General features: G+C 45.3%; 1 protein-coding gene across 3 annotated transcripts in view; it reads right to left on the reverse strand.

Annotated features, from left to right (window-relative positions):
- The window catches only part of myo1b (myosin IB), a gene marked incomplete at its 3' end in the record, with an annotated part of 204,053 nt that overhangs the window by 98,702 nt on the left and 81,106 nt on the right, over window positions 1-24,245 (reverse strand). For all 3 annotated transcript variants that reach the window (XM_084315392.1, XM_084315391.1, XM_084315390.1), the window contains exon 4: window positions 10,478-10,572. In XM_084315392.1, the coding sequence (XP_084171518.1) occupies window positions 10,478-10,572 (95 nt within the window). The remainder of the gene's footprint in view (window positions 1-10,477; window positions 10,573-24,245) is intronic.

Raw genomic sequence — 24,245 nt, forward strand, 5'->3', positions numbered from 1 at the left:
AATAAAAAGGTTAATGAGTAACTTATTGATTTGTCAATTTTTTTAGTTTACATTATTCCAAATTAAGGGGATGGTGTAGTGTTTTGATTGCTTAAACATCTTGATCGAAAGTGTGTGAGTCTATTATTTTTCTCATTATACTATCCACTGAACTGTTTTATGTGTATAACCTCAATCTTTAGAAAATTGTACCAGCATCTTTAATATTGCAGGTTGGGAATCACAAGGTAAAGCATTTTTTATACAAATGTGCTGCATGTCATGGTATAAATTCACCTTCAAGTATACTAATGCACCAATATTTGACTCATATGTTTAGGTACATGTGTAAATGTAATTTACATATATATACATTTATGACCCCTGACTAAAATCGGCAGGAGAACTTTCATTCAGAATGTAGTTCCCAGACGTGGGAACGAAAATCATTTTCTAACCACTTTTCAGGGTTCACCTTATGGCCTAATAAAACTTTGAAAAGAGTCTTCAAATGTCTTCAAAATGAATATGCCCCTGGCTTCACGGTGTCAGAGGCGATGCCAGGCAGCACATCATGTACTGTATGACATATTATTTTTTCATATAATACGGAGCCAAGCCTCTCTATCCACAGTTAACCAAGCGTTGAAAATGGATACAAACCCAAGAGATGGCATCACCGTTTGGACATTGAAACCATTATAATTTCATAAGCGCCGACATATTTCCAAAATATATGAAATCACCATTGAAACGTGTATCCCTGTTGCCCTTCAGCATGCCCCGCGGCACTCGGCCCTGCCCCTGCGTCACGTTGCGTATGTGTCCCGTGAAGGTAAGCTGTAAGCCATCGTTTCCACAGCGATGCATACGGAGCAGTGGGAGCCATGTTCCACTGCAAAAGCTACTATGGCTGATGAAGAGATTAGTCAAATCCAAATTCATCTCCTTGCCATCACTGATCGGCTTCCTGGGTTGGACTATATGAGGTCTGTGACACGCAAAAAAATAATAAGCATCAGTGCTTTAGAGCCCCTGTGTAATTTTAAAAGACTTAAAAGCAAATCTTGAGGGATCGTGGGAGGGAGATCTTGAGGGATCATGGGAGGGAGATCTTGAGGGATCATGGGAGGGAGATCTTGAGGGATCGTGGGAGGGAGATCTTGAGGGATCGTGGGAGGGAGATCGTGAGGGATCGTGGGAGGGAGATCTTGAGGAATCATGGGAGGGAGATCTTGAGGGATCATGGGACGGAGATCTTGAGGGATCATGGGAGGGAGATCAATGGTGGCGCTCATTTATTTCACACCATTTGGTTAAATAAATTTCTTATGGATCAAATTTACATTTTCTTTAAAATGTACGTACATTTCACATTCTCCTTGGTGGTCAACTAACTTCTCTTACCCAGCAGGGATAGAGGTGATAAGATTTTGAAAGGCAACTGTAATCGTAATCGTATTGTAATATTATTTGGGCGAGTACTTTTCCCTACTTCTCTTCATAAACATTTTATATTGCAAAATAAATTCATTCATTGCCACTACTTCTAATCACCTTGACCCGCCTCTTCTTAGGCAACTTCAAATACTATCAATCTTTGATATTAATGTATACCAGATATGTATTTTTATGTTTAACTGCACTTTTAATTTAGATTTATTTCCTATTGTTTTCCATAATTTTTCATTCATATCCAACAAATAATATTCATCGTCATTTTGAACGACCACATCAAACAAGAGGTGGACGCAGGCAAATACTGCGGCATGGTCATGCTGGACCTCCAAAAGGATTTCGACACTGTCAATCACTCCATTCTGATAGACTATCAAAACCAATCGCTTTTAGTTTGTCAATCAGTGAGCTGGATGCAATCCTACCTGGAGGGGAGAGAACAGATGGTGGAGGTAAACGGTACAGTGAGCTGTGGTGTTCCACAAGGAAGCATACTAGGACCGCTACTGTTCCTAATTTATGCAAATTACATGTCTTCAGCTTGTGACTGCAACTTGTTCCTGTTCGCAGACGACTCAGCCCTGCTGGTCTCTGACAAGAACAAGTTACAGGTTGAAAAAACCCTCAGCTCTGAACTCGGCAGAATCTGCACCTGGCTCGCTGATACAAACTATCATTACACCTGGGTAAAACAGAGTCCATTCTCTTTGGATCAAATAAACTCAACAAGGCCAACGGCTTCTCTGTTACAGTGGGTGACAAATTTGTCACAAGGAAAGATGAAATTACATACCTGGGTTCCATCCTAGAGGCAAATCTTTCCTGTGAGAAAATGGCAACCAATGTAATAAAATAAGTCAACCAACGAACAAGATTCCTGTACCGGATCTCCTCTCTGGTAAACAAGAATACCCTGAAGACTAACAGGAGCACTCATTCAAGGGTACTACGACTATGCTTGCACCTCATGGTACCAAAGCACCTCAAAGGCACTAAAAACAAGATAAAAAACATCACAAAACATACAGCAACTTGCAATGGGCCTGGTCTACAAGATATACTACACCACTAAGGTACCCATGTACATGTCGAAATACTTGACCACAACACCAGAGGGAGTTCCACAAATCATGTCCAACCCAGATTCGGCTCAAACAAGGGACTAAACACGTTTCGCAATTATGCCACAACAATGTGGAACGCCCTACCCACAGCCGTAAAATAATGAGAATCATTCCCTACCCACCTTCAAAACCGCTCTAAAAAAGCACCTATGGGAGGCTGCAATTCGAAACTGGCCCCGGTAAATGTATCATTTAATTTAATTAATGAGTTGAGGTCCCATATAGGCCCATCTGTGTCTCTTGCCTCTACTCAGCACATTTATATACACTTTCTGTCATGGTCAATGTTTAGATTTTTACTGTTGTGCTGAAATGGTGCGAAATAAATAAATACTAAAAACTGAGGTTTCCCTCATTTACAGTCACGTCGGGTGTACTCTTGATGGACAATGGTTGGAGATCAATGTTTTAAACAGAGGGGAGAATCTCAAGCTTTAAGGACTGTTGGGAGTTCATTCCACGAGTTAGGGGCATCAATCAAAAGCTGGATGGAATCAAAAGCTACCATCAACCAGAGAGCCGCTTCGCGTGGATCCTATACTGTAAACACCTTCCTGTTCCCACGTCGCTGAGATGAAGGCCACGTGTCGTAACCCTTTAATAAGGACAAAATGAAGGGGCGCAGACTGAACGGACGCTGCCTTCATAAATCACTGAGCGGTGCTCCACTCGCTCCACGGGGCCTTCACCTGGCAAACACCTGCAGATCGAGCGCTCAGCTTCCAGTGCAGCAGATGAGGACTTGCCACGCTTACCGTTCCAAGTGAGATTCCCTGTTGATGTCAAGCCTAGGCATGTGATAACTGCCCAAGCTATGAGGTTTGTTCTTGCGGGGGGAGCTATAGGTAAGTGAACAACATCAAAACACTGTACCAGTTTCATCTTTTTGGAAGACTTTTAGAACCAATGCTGACAAAAGTGAGAGTTGCAACACGTCACGGGTTCAGGTTACCAAAAGCAGGAAATGAGATGACGATGACTGAACTGTTGAAACTCATAAAAGAGTGACAGTAACAGAACACGTCTGTGAGAAGTTCATAGCGTTGATGGGAGCGGAAAAACTGAGCAACCCAACACTACCAGAGCGAGGGACAAGATTTTACATCAGTGTTTATTTGTGCGTGTGTTCTCACTACTGTACTCTGTGTGATATCATTCTATAAGCAGCTTGTGAGGGCGTTACTTCCAACTAGCCCGTCTGCTACCACTTCAATATGGCCGCCACCTGGGACCTGGCCCCGTCAACAGGCCAACACACATAACAAGTATCCTGTATCCCACTTCTTTCAGCTTCTGTGTAGCATGTGCGATTTCTAAATCATGACCTCACTTCCAAAATGAGAACCATTTTATAGCCTGCAGTTTAATATCATTCACATGGCAATACGTCACACTGTTTCCCACCAGGGCTAAAGTCATTTGTGGTGGCGGGAAGTTGTTTGATTAAGGTATGCATGATCCAACAGCGGAAAGAACGAAGGGTTATGTATATAACCCAGTTCTGCAAGTTATGGTGCGCTCAGCACCTGGACGCCGCTGCGGCCCTTGATTTTTCATTGTGGTGAAATTTGTTGGGAAGGAGATGAGTGTGTGGCCCCACCCCTGCTTATGTAGGTAAGCGGATGGGGGTGTGGCCAGATGAATGCTGGCATGTAAAGGTACATGGTGGAATTTTTTATTCAGTGTATATACGCTGAAGCGAGATATATGCAGACAGGTGCTGAGCGCACCATAACTCACAGAACTGGGTTATATACATAACCCTTCGTTCTGTAGCGTTATGGCTTGCTCAGCACCTGTCTGCATAACAGGGGCTGAGCGGAGCCATAGCCCGACGAATGTACCCCGCTGAGGCCCCCCACAACCATCAGACCGGGGAGGACCAAGCCCCCCCGACCCTCCCTAATGGAGGATACCCCCCCTATTGGAGGTTCACGGGAGGGCGACGGATCCGACCGTGCGAAGAGGCACTCAAGCAACTCAACACACAGGGTGAGCAGACCGTGGCTTGACCCCACGACTACACACACGCACAACCCGCATGCCACCCGGGAATGAACGGAAGGAACAACCTCGTTACTGCCCCCAGAAATCACAGGGTCAAGAGCAAACCCAACCCCGTGGCAAGGCCGTAGCAGCGGAGCGCGAAGGAAGACCCAGACCCACTGAAGGGACTGGATCCCCTGGAAAACGGGGGCCCGGAGAGGTCAATGACGCCAGGCATCAAGACCCCACCAGGTGGTCACTTAGTGACACCGCCCCCCACATCGCCAGCGTATTCGGATAAGGCCCCTCCAAGAGCGGGCCCTTTCCCCCCAATAGCACACCGCCTGGCACACTGACCCTGCAGAACAGGCAGTCAGCATGGCCGTAAGCACACAAAAAAGGTTAACCAACGGAAGCAGGCAGCGCACCGGGGAAACCAGGCAACAGGCTGTAACCTGAGCCTGGAGCACTGCGGACGAGACAGGCACCAAAGGAGTCAGCTGAAAACAGCCCCACCGGCAGAAGGGGCATATGCTGGCGTTGTTGCATGACAAAGCCTCCATTAAAAGAAAACCACCCAGAGGGGTCGAGGCAGAGAAGGCTGACATGATTGGCAGACGTCATGAACGTGCAGGGGCACACTCTACCGGGTAACCCGGGAGTTGACACTGCTCCAACACACCAGGGAATCAACCACCCTCTTGGTACCGACGGTGGTTGTTCCTATAACCCCTCAAGAAAAAACTCCAAAACACACCTGCGGGCATACACTGGCTATACCGCAGTACAAGTGTTTCAGTTTTCAAAAAAGGGTTATCCCAGGCCTACAGTATCAACAAAACTTTACTTCGGACCGGGCCTGGCGGCACGGGAAGCACAGGGTTACCAGAGGAGGTCCAAGACCACCCCAACAGCCCCCTCTTCGCCACGCGTGAGAGAGGAGCGAAAATAATGGAGAACCAGCCCTAAGCACACCGCACTTGGTATTCCCAGGCGGTCTCCCAACCAAGTACTAACCAGGACCGAACCTGCGTAGCGTCCGAGATCGGACGAGATCGTGCGTGTACAGGTTGGCATGGCCGTAAGCCATTACGATAGTGCAGAGTACAATATGTACCCAACAAAGGGTCTCCATAGCGCCTAACCCTGTGACACCCGGACCGAACCGGCATTTTTCCCCCCGAAAAAAGCACAAGTCTCTCAGGGTACCAGAACAGCAGATCTGCATCCCCGGCGGACAACGGGTTAACTGACCTGGACCAGACTGACCAGACCAGTCCGTGTCCTAACCACGCCGACATGCCCACTCCAGAAGAGGGGGTAGGTATGCGTGTCGATCTAAAACATGAAAAGAGGGCGCCACCCAGACGGTCCCATTTGGACCGTGCTCAGTGGCCCACCCCAAGGGCGTGAGACTCCTCTACCTATGTTCAGATCTATTCCGTTAACATCCCCCAGATATTAACAAGAATTCATCGAGACAACCTAGTAAACTGGCGCTCGGAAGAGACAAAACTCCATCCCAGTTGCCCTATAAAAACGCTGTTTTAACAAGCAACCAAGGCGCACTTAGCCCATGTGTGATTCTTTAACAGAAACACACCGAGCCAGCACTATGTATGCGTCGAGACCCAAACACATCAATGGATAGTCTAGCAAGACACCAAACATTGTTCCTCCAAGTCGCCTGGGAGAACGACACGGAGCCGTCGTGCTTCATGTACCTTCCTCTTTTTATTCAAAAAAGAAAGAACACAGACTGACATGAATCCCTCGTGACGCAGCTGAGGGTAATTTTTTTTTTCATTTTTACATCCCACCACCCTCCCATAGGGAGGAGACGGAAATCCCCAGAGAGACTTCCCACGCGAGCTGTATAGATTGAAAAGAATATATTGCAACATTGAGCTATGTAATATTTGGGTTAGGGCTCTCCGAGGAGGAGGCACTGAACCAATACACACTCAATACTCGAATTGAAACGAATACACACACAATAGAGCAGAACTCCTTTTCGAAGTTCTACTCACCTTGACAATCTGAGGAGGAGGCTCTGAACTCTGAGGAGGCTCCCTCACAGGGAAGGAGAGTCCTAACTCACAGAAGGCCCGAGGAGGAGCTTCGTGAGGAGGAGCTCTGACAACTCCCTGAAACAGATCCATCACACAACAACTCACGGAAGTCTTACCAACAGAGACGCGCACAGTGACGTACTCTATGGCGGGGGAATTTCTGCGGTGCACACGCCCAATCTTCCAGGGCATGGGACCAGGAAACTCCCTCCCCCCCCCCCCCCCCTCTTACCCTGTAACGTGCCGAACAGCAACGTGACAGGAACCTTGAAGGACAGGAGGTTTTAACCCCTGACCAATCAAAAGGGGAGGAAAGGATTATCAGTTCACCCCTTTACGACCCCACACCCATGATACGATGTAATGACAAAAAAGAACATGACAGTCATAGTCAGCTACATGAAGTGTCTAACAGCTTCACACAGCTCATGTGCTAACCTGCTATCTGATTTTTACTAAGGAAAAAACACAGAATAGAGAGGGCCCCTTTAAGAGCCCCGGTACCAGACTTACACATGTGCTTCTGTGGCCAACCTAACCCAGTTGTAGATCACAAGACACATACAACCCTTTATCACAACAAAAAATGGCAAGTACACTCTTGCTACAGAGGAACGCCGTTTTTCATAACGAGAGAATACAGAATCCTCGATTAGTATCGGCCACAGGCCTTGCTAAGCACACACGAAAAGCGACCAAACAATCTTTTCTTTAGGAAAATATAGTTTCTCAAGCGGTTAGCACAACCCCAGCAACTACGCTAAGGGTTACATCGTATCCCCACAAACACAGTGACACAATATATTGTAAACAACATGTCTGAGAGGAGGGTGGGGAAGCCCCAGGGAACCGGGGGGATCACCCCTCCTACCTTACCCTTGATACGGCCCAGTTGAACAGGTAACCCTGTTAATATGTGAATACACTGTTCATTGTCATTACAGGCTGAGAAAAGAATTCATTCTTCACTCATGTCACTAAGCATAGCTTTATAGGTTAATTAACCCCCTTAGTTGTGAGTTCACGGTACCTGAACACACATGATGTTCTCAACACAACTAACCAGATCATTTTTACACATGTAAAACAACAACCCGATTTGTATGGAGAGAGAAGATATACCAGTGACAAGACAATTCACACAACACGAGTCGTATCCTAAATGTATTGCAGCAACACCCGTTTTGGAAAACATCGTTATTACAAAACATTTAGAAGGGAAGGAAGAAGTGTTTAAGGTCCGGTCGGGACCTTCCTACCGTGAACGCAGGCCAAGCGAACTGCAATCTGGCTAACGGGGCACCGACGTTAAACACAGCATTCCGGCCGGGCTCCCGGTAGGTTCGACTAACATCCTCTGTCAAAGATGACGTCGTAGTCAGAGTGTTTAAGGCATGTTATAGTCACAGAAAACGTTCAACAGTGTAGCATTAAGCTAACAGCCGTTCGGCTGATAGCAACAAGCTAACGTATACCAGCCTGGTAAACACAGCGAGCTAACGCCGCAGCTAACAGCTGCGCAGCTAACAGCTGACTGGCTAACACAGTAGTCCACAACTAGCACGCAAGCTAAGCAGCTATCACCTGAACTGCATACAATGACATAACAAGCCACACTTCAGACAGGCCGCTGTCCCAATCCCTCCCCTAACAGGGAAAAGAAAAAGAAATGTCAGAACACAGTTGTCAACGGTGATCCAGACATACACGGGGCCCTTTGAGCATGGAACTTCCGATAAAGAAGATCCTATGCCCACATTTCCTCGTTAGGGTATACTTCCATTTGTATATGAAAGATGGGGCCTGCACGGGACAGAGAAGCATCCGCTCTAGAATCCCGGGATCACCAGGACCTAGCGCGGCCCACTAGATTAGCCATCATGGGCGTCAGACCAAGATCCCCCGACCGCCGTTTAAGCCGAGCAGAGGACCCTAGCCTGGAGTCGGCGTTTCGTAAATTGTTAGCTAACCCCCACAGCATCAACAACAACCAGAGTTCGCAAGCAAAACAGTACGTACCCAACCTGGAAATAACCGCTTCTCACAACAGTCTGTGCGTCCTACAGTCCAGCTGTGTTGCCGCAGCAAGGAGGATTGTAGTTAAGATAAGATAAGATAAGATATTCCTTTATTGATCCCCTTGGGTTGGGAAGCATGTCAGCGGCGTGAGCTCCTAATACGAAAAAGCCGTTGAAGGTCGGAATGATCCAGACACTCAAGTAACGAAGACAATATCGCTGTATTTTCTCGAAAATAGTGAGAGAGAAAATAAAGATATCATGTCAACGTATCTCCTTGTTCTTCCTTTCCTCAGACTAATATTTTTCTCCACGTCAAGTGGGCATGTGAACAGCACTTAGCTTGTGATGAAATTTGCGAAGGAGATGAGTGTGTGGCCCCACCCCTGCTTATGTAGGTAAGCGGATGGGGGTGTGGCCAGATGAATGCTGGCATGTAAAGGTACATGGTGGAATTTTTTATTCAGTGTATATACGCTGAAGCGAGATATATGCAGACAGGTGCTGAGCAAGCCATAACACTACAGAACTGTGTATGGAACTCAAGAAGCACTGCTAATGTTATTGCGAGAGCACATGTTGGACATTTGGACTGTACGCTGTAGGGCAAGTTTGGTTATGACCAGTGCCATTGCCATCTCCTTCCACTGGGATCGAGTTTCGGGTACAAACATGACATTAAGTGTAAGCAAAACAAAAAAATTGCATACAATTGCCGTCTGCACACTGTGCTCATCTTACACAGCTTGTAAGTCGAGACTGCACCTTGAACAAACATGGAGGGCCTGCAGTATTCTTAACCTAGCCATTTTGAAAATGAAATTTAACACCTGAATATATTGGAATGATGATGATCCAAATAAAATGGCTAGGTTAAGTTATGAAAGCTGGAGGGAAAACAACATTGTATTTGAAGTTACTGCACTTTGCCTGTACATTACCTGTATAATTATTTAAGGGAACTGTGCAGCAGAGTGCAGTATCTGCTTTTTGGGGGTTAATTAAAATAATTATGTCATATTTTTGTATGCCTAAAGATTACTTCATTAATACATGTTAAATCTGGGTACTATCATCTATCTACCTATAACACATTTTGGATGGCAAGTCAAAAAACTTTAAAGCCATTTTTCTCAGTTTCACTTTTTTGAAATTACTGTGGTCTGCCTTGACAGGGCAGTATTGCCCAACTATCAAGTGGTGGCTTGTTTGACATTTTAATTTAGTTGACTTTGGAGAATTGAAGAATTCCATGTTCTGTGAACTGGAAGCGCAGTATTGTTGAACACACTTCAAACATGTTCGACCCCTGCGGCGGCTAATTATGTCTGTCCTTGTTGAGGTGTCCTGGAGAAAAACACTGAACCCCTACAATGCCCCAGGGGTGCCATGAACGGCTGACCCTGCACCTCTGGTAAAATGTTAGTTTGTCATGTGGTGATTGAGTGCTCTTAAAAAATATATATATGAAACAAAAAAAGTCAAGTTAAGCACATCTGGTTGGTGGATTTGGTGACACCCGTGGTGACTTGTGGTAACATTAGTGTGTAGAACCTAGCGTTCCACCGTTAACTCACCTTGCCTACACCAGCTCTCCTCCTCCGCATTTGACGCGGGTCATTTGCAATATGTGTGCACACATCATTTCCTGTGCAAGCATCACATTTGCATATTTGGTGGGAATGGCTGACCAGACCATTGGAAGCTACTATATAGAGAAGCACTTACAGAACGCAAATACACTGAATGGCTATTGCAACCAAAAATGTCAGTGAGGGAAAAGTAACAAATGTGTTTACACTGTTAACACTTTAAAAGACATGGACACTGGGTTTCTTACCGGTCTTCCCCGCGCCACTCTCCCCTGTAATCAGGATGCACTGGTCCTTGTCCTGGTCTCTGAGCGAGCGGTATGCTTCATCTGCCAAAGCATATCTGTAACACACAGGAAGAACACACATGTTCACAATCTTTTCCCACCATGTAAACAAGACGAAAGTCTTTCTCTGGTCTGCATCCCCTTAACAATTGTGTGTATTGAGCCGTACTGTATTGTACCCATTCTGCCAATCAAACCAGGCAGTTAAATATCTGTACGAAGTTTAACAATGGCATTCTTCTCTCTGAAGTGAGTATGGTGCTTGACCATCCTAGTGTCGGTATTCGGACTGTTGCATTGTATTAACATCGAGAGTCTGATGGCAGGCATTTGAATTTTGTGACACTTGAAAACCCAATGGATTTTTTTCCTCCAGTGAATCATGATGCGGCAGGCGAGTGTGGTGTGGCAAACAAATGTCCACATTGGTCTGTGACACATCTCTTTGGTCAGTGAACATTCACTCCCACATTTCAGGAATGGACAGAGGTACAGTAGCTAAGACTGCTTATTTAGCTGCATCGGCTGGTTTGGCAGCGTTGGCATGGACCATTTCCTGTTGGACGTCCCAAACCCTGATGCAAGCGAAGCTCTTTGACTGAAATGTGGGGGGGATGGAATAGTTGTTTGGCTCGTTGGGATGCATTTTTTCTTGTTTTGTATTAAAACCAACTGCTGCTGTTTCAGCCTTAATAACACAGTCACTTGAGTTTGGAGTCGGGACGTCAACATGACGTTAATAAATCAAGCTGGAGCGGTTATTGTGATGACGACAATAATAATAATAATAATAATAATAATAATAATAATAATAATAATAATAATAATAATAATAATAATAATAATAATAATAATAATAATAATTTCTTAGATTTATATAGCGCCTTTCATGAGACCCAAGGCGATCAATGTGAATGAGCTTTTTGATGCATGTAAAATAACACTACATTCCTCCTCTTTGTATTAAATGATATAGGCTGGGCAGTAAATAATAACAATAATAATAATTTCTTAGATTTATATAGCACCTTTCACGAGACCCAAGGCGATCAATGTGAATGAGCTTTTTGATGCATGTAAAATAACACTACATTCCTCTTTGTATTAAATGATATAGGCTGGGCAGTAAAAATGAGGCCTAAATTGTAACCTACATTCCAGGCCGGTGACACAATGGGAAAACGGGGTATAATGGAATACACCAACAGTGGATCCCCTAACAATGAAGGATTTGTTATTGTCCTGCTCTCTTTATGCAAGGAGATCAAGGAGCGATGGTGCAAAGGGGCATTATGGCAACCCTTTCAGATGGCCTTGGACGGTTGGGTCCGTAGCTTGGATGTGAAACACCCATAGCGCTATAGGGGTGAGGCTCAGGCAATAGCTCTTTATGGATCCCTACTTGGCAAGCAAACAGTCCTCTACAGTGCTGCTGGAACACTGTTCAGACTCTCTCCTACATCAGCGGCCCACAAGACTTTCAAATTAGCCCCGCTAGGTCTCTCCCCCCCCCCCCCTCTTGCCTCAGTCTGGGATTTTTTTTGACATTCATTACTCAGGAATTTTTCCAGAGCTGCCACTAATAATAGATGTGATTGTGAAGCAAATGTTGCATGTCGTCCGCCCCCCCTCCGCTCCCCCCTCGATATCTTCAACACCAATTATGTTGATGAATATACAGTGATGGTTAGAGAAAAGGTTAAGTGGACCTGACGGATTTAGTGAGATCCCCCCCCCCCCCCTCCCGCCTTTGGACATATGCCTTCATTAAAGAGAGCCGTCAGCACTAGTTAGGCTGCCACAGGGATGATATCAAACGTGTAAACATGTCACACAATCCTACTACTTGTAGCTCCAATACACACAGCCAAAAGACCCCCCCCCCTCCCCCCCTTCCAACCATGATGAGTACAGCTATGCGGTTCTAAGTCATAGAGCTTTTACTGTAAGTAGATTGAGTACTGTGTAGCTTCGGGTCGTTTTGGAGGAATGCATCCAACTGGCCTACGTGTCTAATTTTAGTGCCACGTCGGGTCCTAATGGCTTATTTAGGAAAGGGATGAATGGGCACTCCGTCTCAGCGATGTTGAGTAAGTGTCATTAATTAAGCGGTTATATGCACTGTGTGTCTCAGACCGCTGGTATGCCTGACCCCACAGATTCGCACAGGATTGTTCACACACCACAATCTGGTGCTCGCCTCTCTCCCAACTTAGCCAAGGTTGCATACAATGCGAGTTGCCATCTGCACCAAAAACACACCATGCTTTTTGCTTTTTTTTTTATCCACTTTTTCTCCCATTTTTTCTATATTTTCTCCCATCCCAATTTCGTATCATCCAATTCAACCCTCCCCTGTCACGAACGCTGTTTCTTGCCTCCCACAAGCCGGCTGCAATGTGGACTAAGTCATACATAGCACAAGTCCCCTCCGGTACTTGAGGTAACAGCAGTCGCATCTTTTCACCTGCGCAGCTCGATCACTCAGTGGCGAGGAGTAACGCGTGGGAAGCTCACGCTGCCCCCGACACTTCCTGATTCTACTGCGCAGGCGCACCAACCGACCTGTAGGAGTCGCTGTCCACAACGCCCGATCCCCACCCATCAGTTTCCCACCCCCTAATACGGCCAATGTGTATTAGTATGAACGACCAGCTAAACTGAAAGCAATGTGGAGCGCTGGGCTCGAACAGGCGAGCCCAGCGTCTCCGCATTCGTGGCGAGCGCCTTGCCCACTACGCCACGTAAAAACACACCATGCTTAAGCATTTTTTTTATTATTTTAATTTGGTGACACTCGACACACAAAATTGAGCAAAATTAAATCTAGCATAGGTCTTCTCATTTGAGATAAGATAAGTAAGGATCATAAAAGGATCAATGTATAAAAGTGATGTCATTGTTGCAAGGACCAGAACTTCTGGCATGATCTATGGTTGGCTTCTGATGCGAGAAGCAGCTGATTACGGAGGTGGGGGTCGGGGTTGTACAGTAGGAGCAGAGAGATGGAAATCCAAATGAATCCATTCCTTCCTGACCACAGTACAGAGTCAAAACCAGAGCCTGGCTTATGGAGCTATAGGTTCTGCATCATTACACACCGTTCTGGACCAAGGACCAGGCAGTGGAGAGCAATCTATTTCCTCTACTCCCTCACCTCCAGACTCCCTCACTCCTAACCCTCCAGACTCCTTCACTCCCAACCCTCCAGACTCCTTCACTCCTAACCCTCCAGACTCCATCACTCCTAACCCTCAAGACTCCATCACTCCTAACCCTCCAGACTCCTTCACTCCTAACCCTCCAGACTCCCTCACTCCTAACCCTCCAGACTCCCTCACTCCTAACCCTCCAGACTCCATCACTCCTAACCCTCCAGACTCCCTCACTCCTAACCCTCCAGACTCCCTCACTCCTAACCCTCCAGACTCCCTCACTCCTAACCCTCCAGACTCCATCACTCCTAACCCTCCAGACTCCCTCACTCCTAACCCTCCAGACTCCCTCACTCCTAACTCTCCAGACTCCCTCACTCCTAACCCTCCACTCCCTCACTCCTAACCCTCCAGACTCCATCACTCCTAACCCTCCAGACTCCCTCACTCCTAACCCTCCAGACTCCCTCACTCCTAACCCTCCAGACTCCTTCACTCCTAACCCTCCAGACTCCCTCACTCCTAACTCTCCAGACTCCCTCACTCCTAACTCTCCAGACTCCCTCACTCCTAACCCTCCACTCCCTCACTCCTAACCCTCCAGACTCCCTCACTCCTAACCCTCCAGACTCCTTCACTCCTAACCCTCCAGACTCCTTCACTCCTAACCCTCCAGACTCCTTCACTCCTAACCCTCCAGACTCCCTCACTCCTAACCCTCCAGACTCCCTCACTCCGAGCGTCCAGACTCCCCTCAGGACCAGCTTTCTGCCCCAGTATCCAGCACTAAAAAGCTAAGCCTACTCTTCCACTCCTCAACCTCCTTCGGTCTCATTGCTGGCCTTCTAGCTCCACACTCTCAAAAATGAGTGTCTCCTTGGCAAGCTAAAGGATATTATTACAAAATAAAGGATAATGTTCAACCCTCCTCCAGGCTCTTTTCCTAGTCAGCAGCCCACTCTACCAGCGCCACCCATGCCCCTGCACTCTCTCCAAGCCCCTGGGCCCCCACTCACCCCCCCTGTATCAGCCTCAGTCCCCTGGCCCTTCCACTTTTGTGTGGAGCCACTACATCACTGCTGAAAAGTTCAGGGCAATGCAGCAGATGTCTGCACTTTATGAAAACAGGCCCCGCTGCCTGACATGGTCCCGACAATGGGAAAAACCATCACGCAATGATCCTGCGTCCAGAGGGAGAGAGAGCTGCAGCCTCGAGGGGGAGGTGGGGGATTGGTGGGAGAGGGGCAGGGGAGGGGCCTATGAGAGAAGTGGGAGGTTATTAGGGAGGCCCTGTGCATAGCATCCTGTCATATGATTATTAGCCGTTGGCCAGCATGAAAACAGAGGCCACTGCCATGCCGCTCTGCCAGCAGCCCTGCGAGGTGCTCATGAATATGAATGACTATAATAATCACAATATGAATAGACCTGCAAGCTGGTGCCAGGGGGGACAAGAGGTCCCAGAACAGGGGTACATGGTGCCCTCGTGTTTGCCTCCAAAACAAACCCAAAAAAAGCCAGCAAAGTTCACACCAGGATATCCAACCAATGTATTTATTGCACTATGCTGTGGAACGCAAACTAGAGAAAGAGAGAGAGAGAAAGGGGGAGAACGAGAGCGAAATCGGAATTAGACCCGACCATCTGCGTCTAAGTGTGGCCACAGTGTGGCCCCAGCGAGACCATGAAAGCGCTGCGAACGGAGGCACCATTTCACCGATGTGGCGAGCAACATCGCGACATGGCACTAAAAAGGTTGCCATCAAAGGCGGACGCTTAAACATCAGATGAGTGAGCAACCACAGGCCCTGCGACCCCCCTGGTGGGCTGGGCGGGGCAGTGGAGCCCAGGGCCAGGAGTGATGCCTCGCACACACACACACCACCCCCATCAGACCAGCGAGCAGGGCTGTAATTTAGACTTTAGACTCGTGGCAGCGGCAAACACAAAAAGCCACAACTGGCATGAGGTAAGCGGCAGAAAATAGAGCCCCCCTTCTAAGGCCTTTCTCCTACCAAGTAGCGACCCGGTCATGGGAGGGGAGGGGAGAAGGAGAAGGGGGGGTCAAGCCAGATGAGATGCAGCAGCAGGATGGGCTGCTGTGTAGACACGATTCATAATGAAGTTATGATAATGTGAGGCATGGCCCACCTGGCTAATAGGAGATGCCTAGACCATTAGCTCTCTGGTGGGAGCCGTTAGCCTGGACTTCATACTACTAGAATGGAACGCAAATTCCATTTGCTTAAATGGTAGAATCTACAATGCTGTAAAACAGTGACCTCTAGGCAAATGAGTCCCGTCTGGTATTTGCACATTTGATAAGAGTGGAGTGGGGATGGAAATTGACAGTATGGTAAATTACTAAACTACCAACCCACGCACAGGACCAAAACAAAATAAACGTGCAATAATAAACAAAGTGCAATACCAAGTGAGGTTCTTTTTTTGCTTGGGAGGTCGCCGTTTGATGCCATTACATATTCTAACTTTAATATCTACTTCAACAAAACTAGTTTTCAAACTTTTCACTCTAAAGAGAAAAACTCCATCCTGTCCAGCAGTTTGCTAATAAATTCTGTCACGTCACTGGCTTCTACTACACTGTGTTTGTTGTGTGTGTGTGTTTTGTGTGTATGTTAGTCTGTACAGTAGCCTGTGATCTCAGTGTGAGCTCTGCGCCACAGAGGCTGCTCTCAGGACGTCCGCCTGGCCTGCTGATTGAGCCGTGGAGGAAGCCTCTCCTTCCTGCCAGCGTAGGACCAGGTGCCGAGTGGGGGAGGGGTACAGTGTGGATCACTGATCACACACACACACACAGTGGGAAGAGGGCTTCTGCTGGGATTAATGCCTCAACTATAGAGTGGGAAGGCGAAGGGCTGACGTGCAACATGTTTCATGTCTCGCACACACACACACACACACACACACACACACACACACACACACACACACGCACGCACGGTTCAGATGTGGTTCATCTGTGCCGCAGTTCTTGTGATGTTGTGGAGAGGTTGAGTCAGGAAGGCGACAGGACAGCTTGAAATAGATCTGGATAATAATAATAATAATGATAATAATAACTTAAAAAAAAAATGAAAAAACACCACTGGATTCATAACCTGTTTCTCATCATCTCTCTGTGTGTTTAGGAAAAGCCAGTGTCTAACCAGCGCTCACTGGGGCTGCTATTAAAAAGAGGCTACTGCTGACTTTACTCTCATTGATGTGTTTTTCAAAGTCAGACTCTGAAGGGGGTCGTTCCTGGGCTTTAATTTACTTTACTGCGCAGCAATTTGTGTTCCGTGGCAGAGGGAAAAACACACACACACACACACGCACCCCCACATACTTAATTCCAGGCCGTTTGCCCGATCCTCAGGGGAAAAAAGCAGAGGGGAATCAGAACTTTTAAAAGAACCACGCTGAGAAAGGTAAGAAAACAACCTAAAATAACAACACCAACAACCATACACAGCTCCTCTGAGGCCGAGTACTGCTAAATTAGATACAATCCATTGCTTTTTACTGAACAGGGGATAGACTTTGCAGTCATTGGACAAAAATTATTGAGATATAATACATTCTTCTCCATTAGAGATCCAACAGGCGTCTTGTGTGCCAAACAAATTCAGAAAATGAAGGCACTTTTACATTGACAGCTGACATGTCACGCATGGATTTGAGTGTAGACCGCTTGAGTGGAATTGCGTTGCTATATGAGAACAGCTTGGACCCGAGTGCATGTTCTGTTGCATAGTTTGGATTTAGATTTAGCTTATGTTGTCAAGTTGAAACCACCCATAGGGGGAAATGTCCGATAATACCATACCCTGTTTTAGCCTGGTACCGGCCCGCTATCCAATACCAACATCAGTGCATCCTAGTGTGTGTGTGTGCATCCGTTTGTGTGCACATGCGTGTGGGTCAGACACTTCACAGTTCACAGTCACATCGAGAGTGTGTCTTTATATGATGGAGTCTGCGGGCCATAGCGTGTGGTGTGACTGGTTGGAGGTCTAAGGGGACCCCCCCCCCCACACACACATCCTCCCTGCCATCACCTGGCTAGAAAAGACACACACAAATACAAACATGCGTAAGCGCATGGCCACACACACACACACACACACACTTAGAATATTTTATTTATGTCCACATAAAGACAAAGTTTAAAGGACACAAATATTAACAGTGCACTTGTACATTGTGGGATTATTCCGATGCAATCGTGCCACAGTGGCAATCAAAGTTACAGACTCACACAGATGATGAACCTGACAATCAACACACAGCTCATGGGTACAGATAGCAGCGTCTTCTCCATATTGCCCGGCTGCCAATAATTGCTGACACTGAGCAATATTTTGCTAATTGTTTGGCTCTTCTCTTCGGAAGACCGGCCAACTGAAGGCCTCTAACACCCAACTTATGGACATGACCCAGGCTTCGAAATATGAAGACTAAAAGTTTACAGTTGTAGCCGAGTTGTGATATGGTATGGTCTAGCAGTTGATATTTTAACATTTTGGTTGTAAATGCTTCCTCTAGACTGTAGTCAAACGTGCAACCAACTTCTAGGATGAGAACCTCTCTGTTATTCTCATTAACAATAACAACATCGGGGGTGTTTGCTGAAATGTCAGAGAACAGTGAATTGTCCCTACACAGATTGAGCATATATGGCTTCACACTGATGTGCTTATACAGCTTATATGTTGCAGGTGACCAGAGTGTGGAACTGACACTGTCTGCAATCAGGTTCAGGATCCTATCATGCCTACAATTGTCGTCTTCTGCATGCATATGCCTATATCCTACTACAGTGGAGGCTGCTGACCAAATTTTTTGGTGAAGCACAAATTATTATATTATATTATATATTAAATAATATTTTTAAAACATCCCCCACTGTGTGTCAGTGGTCAGTGGACACAGATGAAAACATATTAACATTAGGTGACAGCGGACCTGACCAGATGAAAACATATTAGGTGACAGCGCACCTGACCAGATGAAATCATATTAGGTGACAGCACACCTGACCAGATGAAATCATATTAGGTGACAGCGCACCTGACCAGATCAAAACATATTAGGTGACAGCGCACCTGATCAGATCAAAACATTTTAGGTGACAGCGCACCTGACCAGATCAAAACATATTAGGTGAAGGTGACAAGGAAGCCACAGACTCATACCCCCCCGACACTCAACTAACCGCCTCGGACAGTCCTTCATACCAGTGGCCATCAGGCTCCACAACAGTGGGCAGCGACTGCTGCCAGACATCGACCTAGAACTAATAGGAACCCAAGTAGGACAATAACACTACCTTATGCATACTGCACCTTATGTGGATACTGTGATACTGTGAATAATGAATAATGTATATTTCAGTTAGTTAGATAGTAAATTATATTGACCTATTTGTTTACACTGCTTGTGTTGTTTTCACTACCTGTACCCCCCCCCCCCCTTCCCCCATGCTGCTATGATGCCTGAATTTCCCCAAGGGGATCAATAAAGGAATATCTTATCTTAAAAGGAAAGATGAAATTACCTACAGTACCTGGGTTCCATCCTATAGAGGCAAATCTTTCCTGTGACAAAATGGGATCCAATGTAATAAAACTAAGTCAACCAACGAACTAGATTCCTGTACCGGATCTCCTCTCTGGTAAACAAGAATACCTTGAAAACTCTAACAGGAGCACTCATTCAAGGGTACTACGACTATGCTTGCACCTCATGGTACCAAAGCACCTCAAAGGCACTAAAAACAAGATTACAAACATCACAAAACAAACTGGTCAGACTACTGCTTGACCTTACTCCTAAAACCCACCTCACCCCTGTCCACTTTGACAACCTAGGATGGCTTAGAGTAGACGACAGAGTACAGCAACTTGCAATGGGCCTGGTCTACAAGATACACTACACCACTAAGATACCCATGTGCATGTCGAAATACTTCCCAAAGGTCAGTGAATACCACGACCACAACACCAGAGGGAGTTCCACAAATCATGTTCAACCCAGATAAAATAATTTAAAAAGTGAAAAAAAAAAAAAATTTAATAAAAGAAAATAGTCATAACTTAGAAATTAGATTGCATAGGTCTATGAATCTATATCGCGATTCTGTTTTGATTAATTGCCCAGCCCTACAGTGTGTACAGTAAGTTAGCTTGGTGATTATCATTGTGATGTAGGCTAAGCTGCCTAGCTACTGTTAGCATACAAGCACTGTAGCCTACTTACTTTTTCATCCACAACGTTTTTTCTGATCCAGATGCATAAATCCACTTCTTCATGTTGCTCAGTTGCTGGTTTATACTTCGGTCCTAATGTTGGCGCAAAGTTTAATTTAGCCTGACTTGTTATAGCTGTACAGCTTACTAACTACTAAACAACAACTTTCTCATAGTCTCAACTTTCACATAGTCAAAATGGGTCCAGCTGCATGTCCGGAGGATAGGTTTAGCTCGGGCCAATCTCAAGTTTCTCAAGTTTCTTTATTAGTTGTCATACAGAAGTACAGAATACTTTTATACAAAATGCTTCTTTATGTTACATTTTGTATAAAAGTATTCTGTACTTCTGTATGACAACTAATAAAGAAACTTGAGAAACTTGAGATTGGCCCGAGCTAAACCTATCCTCCGGACATGCAGCTGGACCCATTTTGACTTTGCAATGCAGAAATCTCTGATTGGATTTGCAAGGCTGCCAATCATATTCAACCTCCGTGTATTGGATGTCAAGGGCTGTCAATCAATCAAACCTCCATTCAATGGCAAGAGTTTAACTGCACAGACCGTGCTTAGATGAAGTTAATAGCCTATTTTGATTCGCTGTTATTTATTATTTATTTAACAATGGGTCACACCTGTGAAGTTTTCTTCATGAATAATTACTGCAGGCAATACTGCAGTGCAGGCCTGCTCAGAGCTGTAAATTTTGGCCATTTTTGAAGAAAAAAAAATTCACTGGCATTTTTTTTACAGAGGAAAACATTTATAATAAAACAAATAATAATAATAACTTTAAAAAAAATATATATATATATATATTTTTTTTTTAATATATAGGTATATGTAAATTAATAATAATTATGAATTATGAGTGAATTTGTGTTTCACGTGTTGTCATAGAGAAACCTCCACTGCCCTACTACGTAGCTCTGCTTTCTTATTTTACTCTCCCTCTCTCAAGCATGCCACCATCTCCTGGCAAGGGAACACTGATTTGAATGCTGCCACAGAAACGGGGCTCAAAACTGTATTTCAGTGAAAATTGTTTACAGAAGTTATCCAATATGATAAATAAAGCATAGCACCCACAATATTGTGGTCCTACACACACACACACGCACACACAGGAAACGCTGGGGGGGGGGGGGGGGGGGGGGGGCAGTACTTCCCTCTCTTGGCCCTGACTCAGGCCTCTTCCTCCTCTTCCTCCACGCTCACACTAGTTCTGCTCTGGCTCTCTGCTCACTACATTATGCCACCACCCCCACCCGTGTCCTTTAAAGAATAGTTCGGAATTTTGGACATTACGTTGCATGAGATACTTGCCAGTACAGTACACAGCCGATTGCACTGTGGTCGGACAGTAACCAGCTCCAACTCAACGTCAGCAAGACAAAGGAGCTGGTGGTGGACTATCGGAGAGGCAGGAAGGGTCCCCCTCCTCCCATAATCCTCGGAGGGGAGGAGGTAGAGATGGTGGAGTCCTACAAACAAGTTCCTTGGAGTTCACCTGAACAAAAAACTGGACTGGTCGGACAACACTGAGGCCCTCTACAGGAAGGGACAGAGCAGGCTGTTCTTCCTGAGGAGACTCAGGCCGTTCGACGTGTACAACCGACTGCTGCTATCTTTCTACCAGTCGGTTGTAGCCAGCGTCCTCTTTTTTGCTGTGGTTTGCTGGGGGGGCAACATCAGCTCGAGGGACTCCAGCAAGCTGAACAAGCTGGTGAAGAAGGCTAGCTCCGTAGTGGGTGGTGAGCTGGATAACCTAGAGGTGGTGGCTGAGAGGAGGATGAGGAAAAAGCTAGAAGCCATCCTGGAGAACCCCTCTCACTACGAGGAGCTAGCCAGAATGAACAGCAGGCTCTACAACAAAGGGCTTGGGCGGCCGGATCTGCTGCCAGAACCATCACTGTCACAACTCGGGACTCACCGTACTGACTATCTTGTTTTTTGCACTACAGACTCATATCACTGGACTCTCATCACTGTACTATCTTGTGTTTGTACTTTTTATATTATTATATCAAATTTATTAAATCAAATCAAACTCCAAAAACCCAACTTTTCAGCAGATGAAAAAAACGAACACAGATTTGAGGGCGAATAGAGTTACGAGGTTTAGACAGATGATTGGTTTAATGCTTTCCCATTGTGTAGACTTTGTAAAACCACACACACATGGAGGATGATTTACTGAGTTGATAAAAATAAATAAAAAATATGGAGTTAGGAGGTTTTGTCCTGCCAGCAGCGATATTGTATTTGTATTTATACTTTAAGTGTACCTATAGTGTTATGTATATATTGTGTGTATATATTCAAAAACACTCTCAAAAAACACCTACGGGAGACTGCAATTCGAAACTGGCCCCTGTAAATGTCCTAACACAACCCCCTCCAATGTACAGTAAATGACCAAGTATGGTCTTGTCAATATTCCAATGTACAGTTTTGCTTGTACAGTTGTACAGTGTCCCCCACCCACCCCTCCTACCCAACCTCCCCACCCCACCCACCCAACCACCTCCAATGTACAGTGCCCCCCCCCCCCCCCCCCCCCACCTACCCAACCTCCTCCAATGTACAGTTTCTACGTCAGATGTATATACTCTCTTTTCTGGACTCTTTTCGTATCACAAACAGTACTGTATTTGCATAAATGTATAGATGTAGCAGTACTGTCTATCTGTATGTCATGTATGTCATATTATGTTATGATGAATTGAAAATGGGGGACCCTGATGTAAACAAGACGAAAGTCTTTCTCTGGTCTGCATCCCCTTAACAATTGTATGTATTGAGCTGTACTGTACTGTACCCATTCTGCAATCTGTTAATAAAGTTCTCAATCAATCAATCAATCAATCAATATAGATAGATAGAGACTGTGAAGCTATGCTAAACTGGTATATTTACAGTAAAATGTTCCTTAACACTTTCTATGCCACTCACGAGTTTTCTCGGAATTATTAATATCTCGTTGAAAGCCACTCACGAGATTTCTCTGAATTTTTTTATTTAAATTTTTTTTAGCGATCTGAAATCATATTGCATCACGCGAGCCTACCCTAGTATACCCGAGCGCCGCCGGCGATCAGATGTGGAAAAAAGCGCCCCCTATCGTCTCCCAGATGACATAAGGGATTTTGGAATGGACTCAATGAAAATGGATGGGGAAAAAAATCCTGTACTCCACATTTTCCAGTCCACTGATGCAGCCGGGGTTATTAGAGTTCATTCTGGAGCCTCTGAACCCCGTGGAATCATGTGTTCTACTGTATCACGTTGGATCTATACACTTATCGATTTTTTCGAATGGTGATCAGGAATTGGAATATACCAGTTGGATACCATCTGATGTCAGGTAAGGAATCTATGTTATCAGTGTTAGGATAATCAGACTCATTTTGATGAAGATATAAGCTGTTTTGTGAAATGGGCTCTTTCGGTTTCACTGTAAAATTCCAAGAGGAAATGAACACGGCGATTATCCGTGCGCGGCTCGAATGGGCGTGCGTGTATGTATAATATTGATCATCTAGCGCTTATTTGAAAACGATTCATAAATAGGCCGACAAATATCAACATTCTGGACTGTTTTTTACCTCAAAACGGGTGCTTTTCAAAATGCTCTCAAACGGAAATGAAGCGGTAAACAAAGAGACGGAGCGACAGCGCTGGGCCAAACTGATAAGGAGAGCTAATCTCAAGCAGGCTCCAATTGTCATGATTGTCATTTCCCTGTATAAATCTTGATACAACTAACATTAGGCTATATTCTAATAATAATTAAAAAGTTGTTTTGTATTTATTTCCTATTGAAATCTGGTCTAAATAGATCCTACCTTTTACCTTGATATAAACGTATGCAAAACACAGCAAAGCGTATTTTTATATATGTTTTTTTATAAAAAATAAATAAAAAATTTTCCTCAAAACCCACCTCTTCAACTTGAGCCTTTAAGCCCTAATTTCTCACTTTTTATGTTGTGTCTGTCCACTATGTTTGTTACTTTTGTTATTTCCCCCCCTATGTAAAGCGACCTTGGGTCTTTTGAAAGGCGCTATATAAAATTAAGCTATTATTATTATTATTATTATACGCAAAGAAGACATAGTCGAGGAAATCAAACCCTGTAGTTTAAAGTCAGCGCTGCATCGCCGTGACTGAAGCGCCGCCCATCAACGGCAAGGCTGCAAGACGGAGAGTTTTGTTAAGCTGCAGCCAGAAGTCATGGGAAGTAACCGGTTAGGAATGTCAACAATGAGAAAAGCAAACACAACCCTGGACCAACACACAACCCTGGACCAACA

This window comes from Notolepis coatsorum, assembly GCF_963971535.1.
Source record: "Notolepis coatsorum genome assembly, chromosome: 5".
NCBI classification, from domain to species: domain Eukaryota; kingdom Metazoa; phylum Chordata; class Actinopteri; order Aulopiformes; family Paralepididae; genus Notolepis; species Notolepis coatsorum.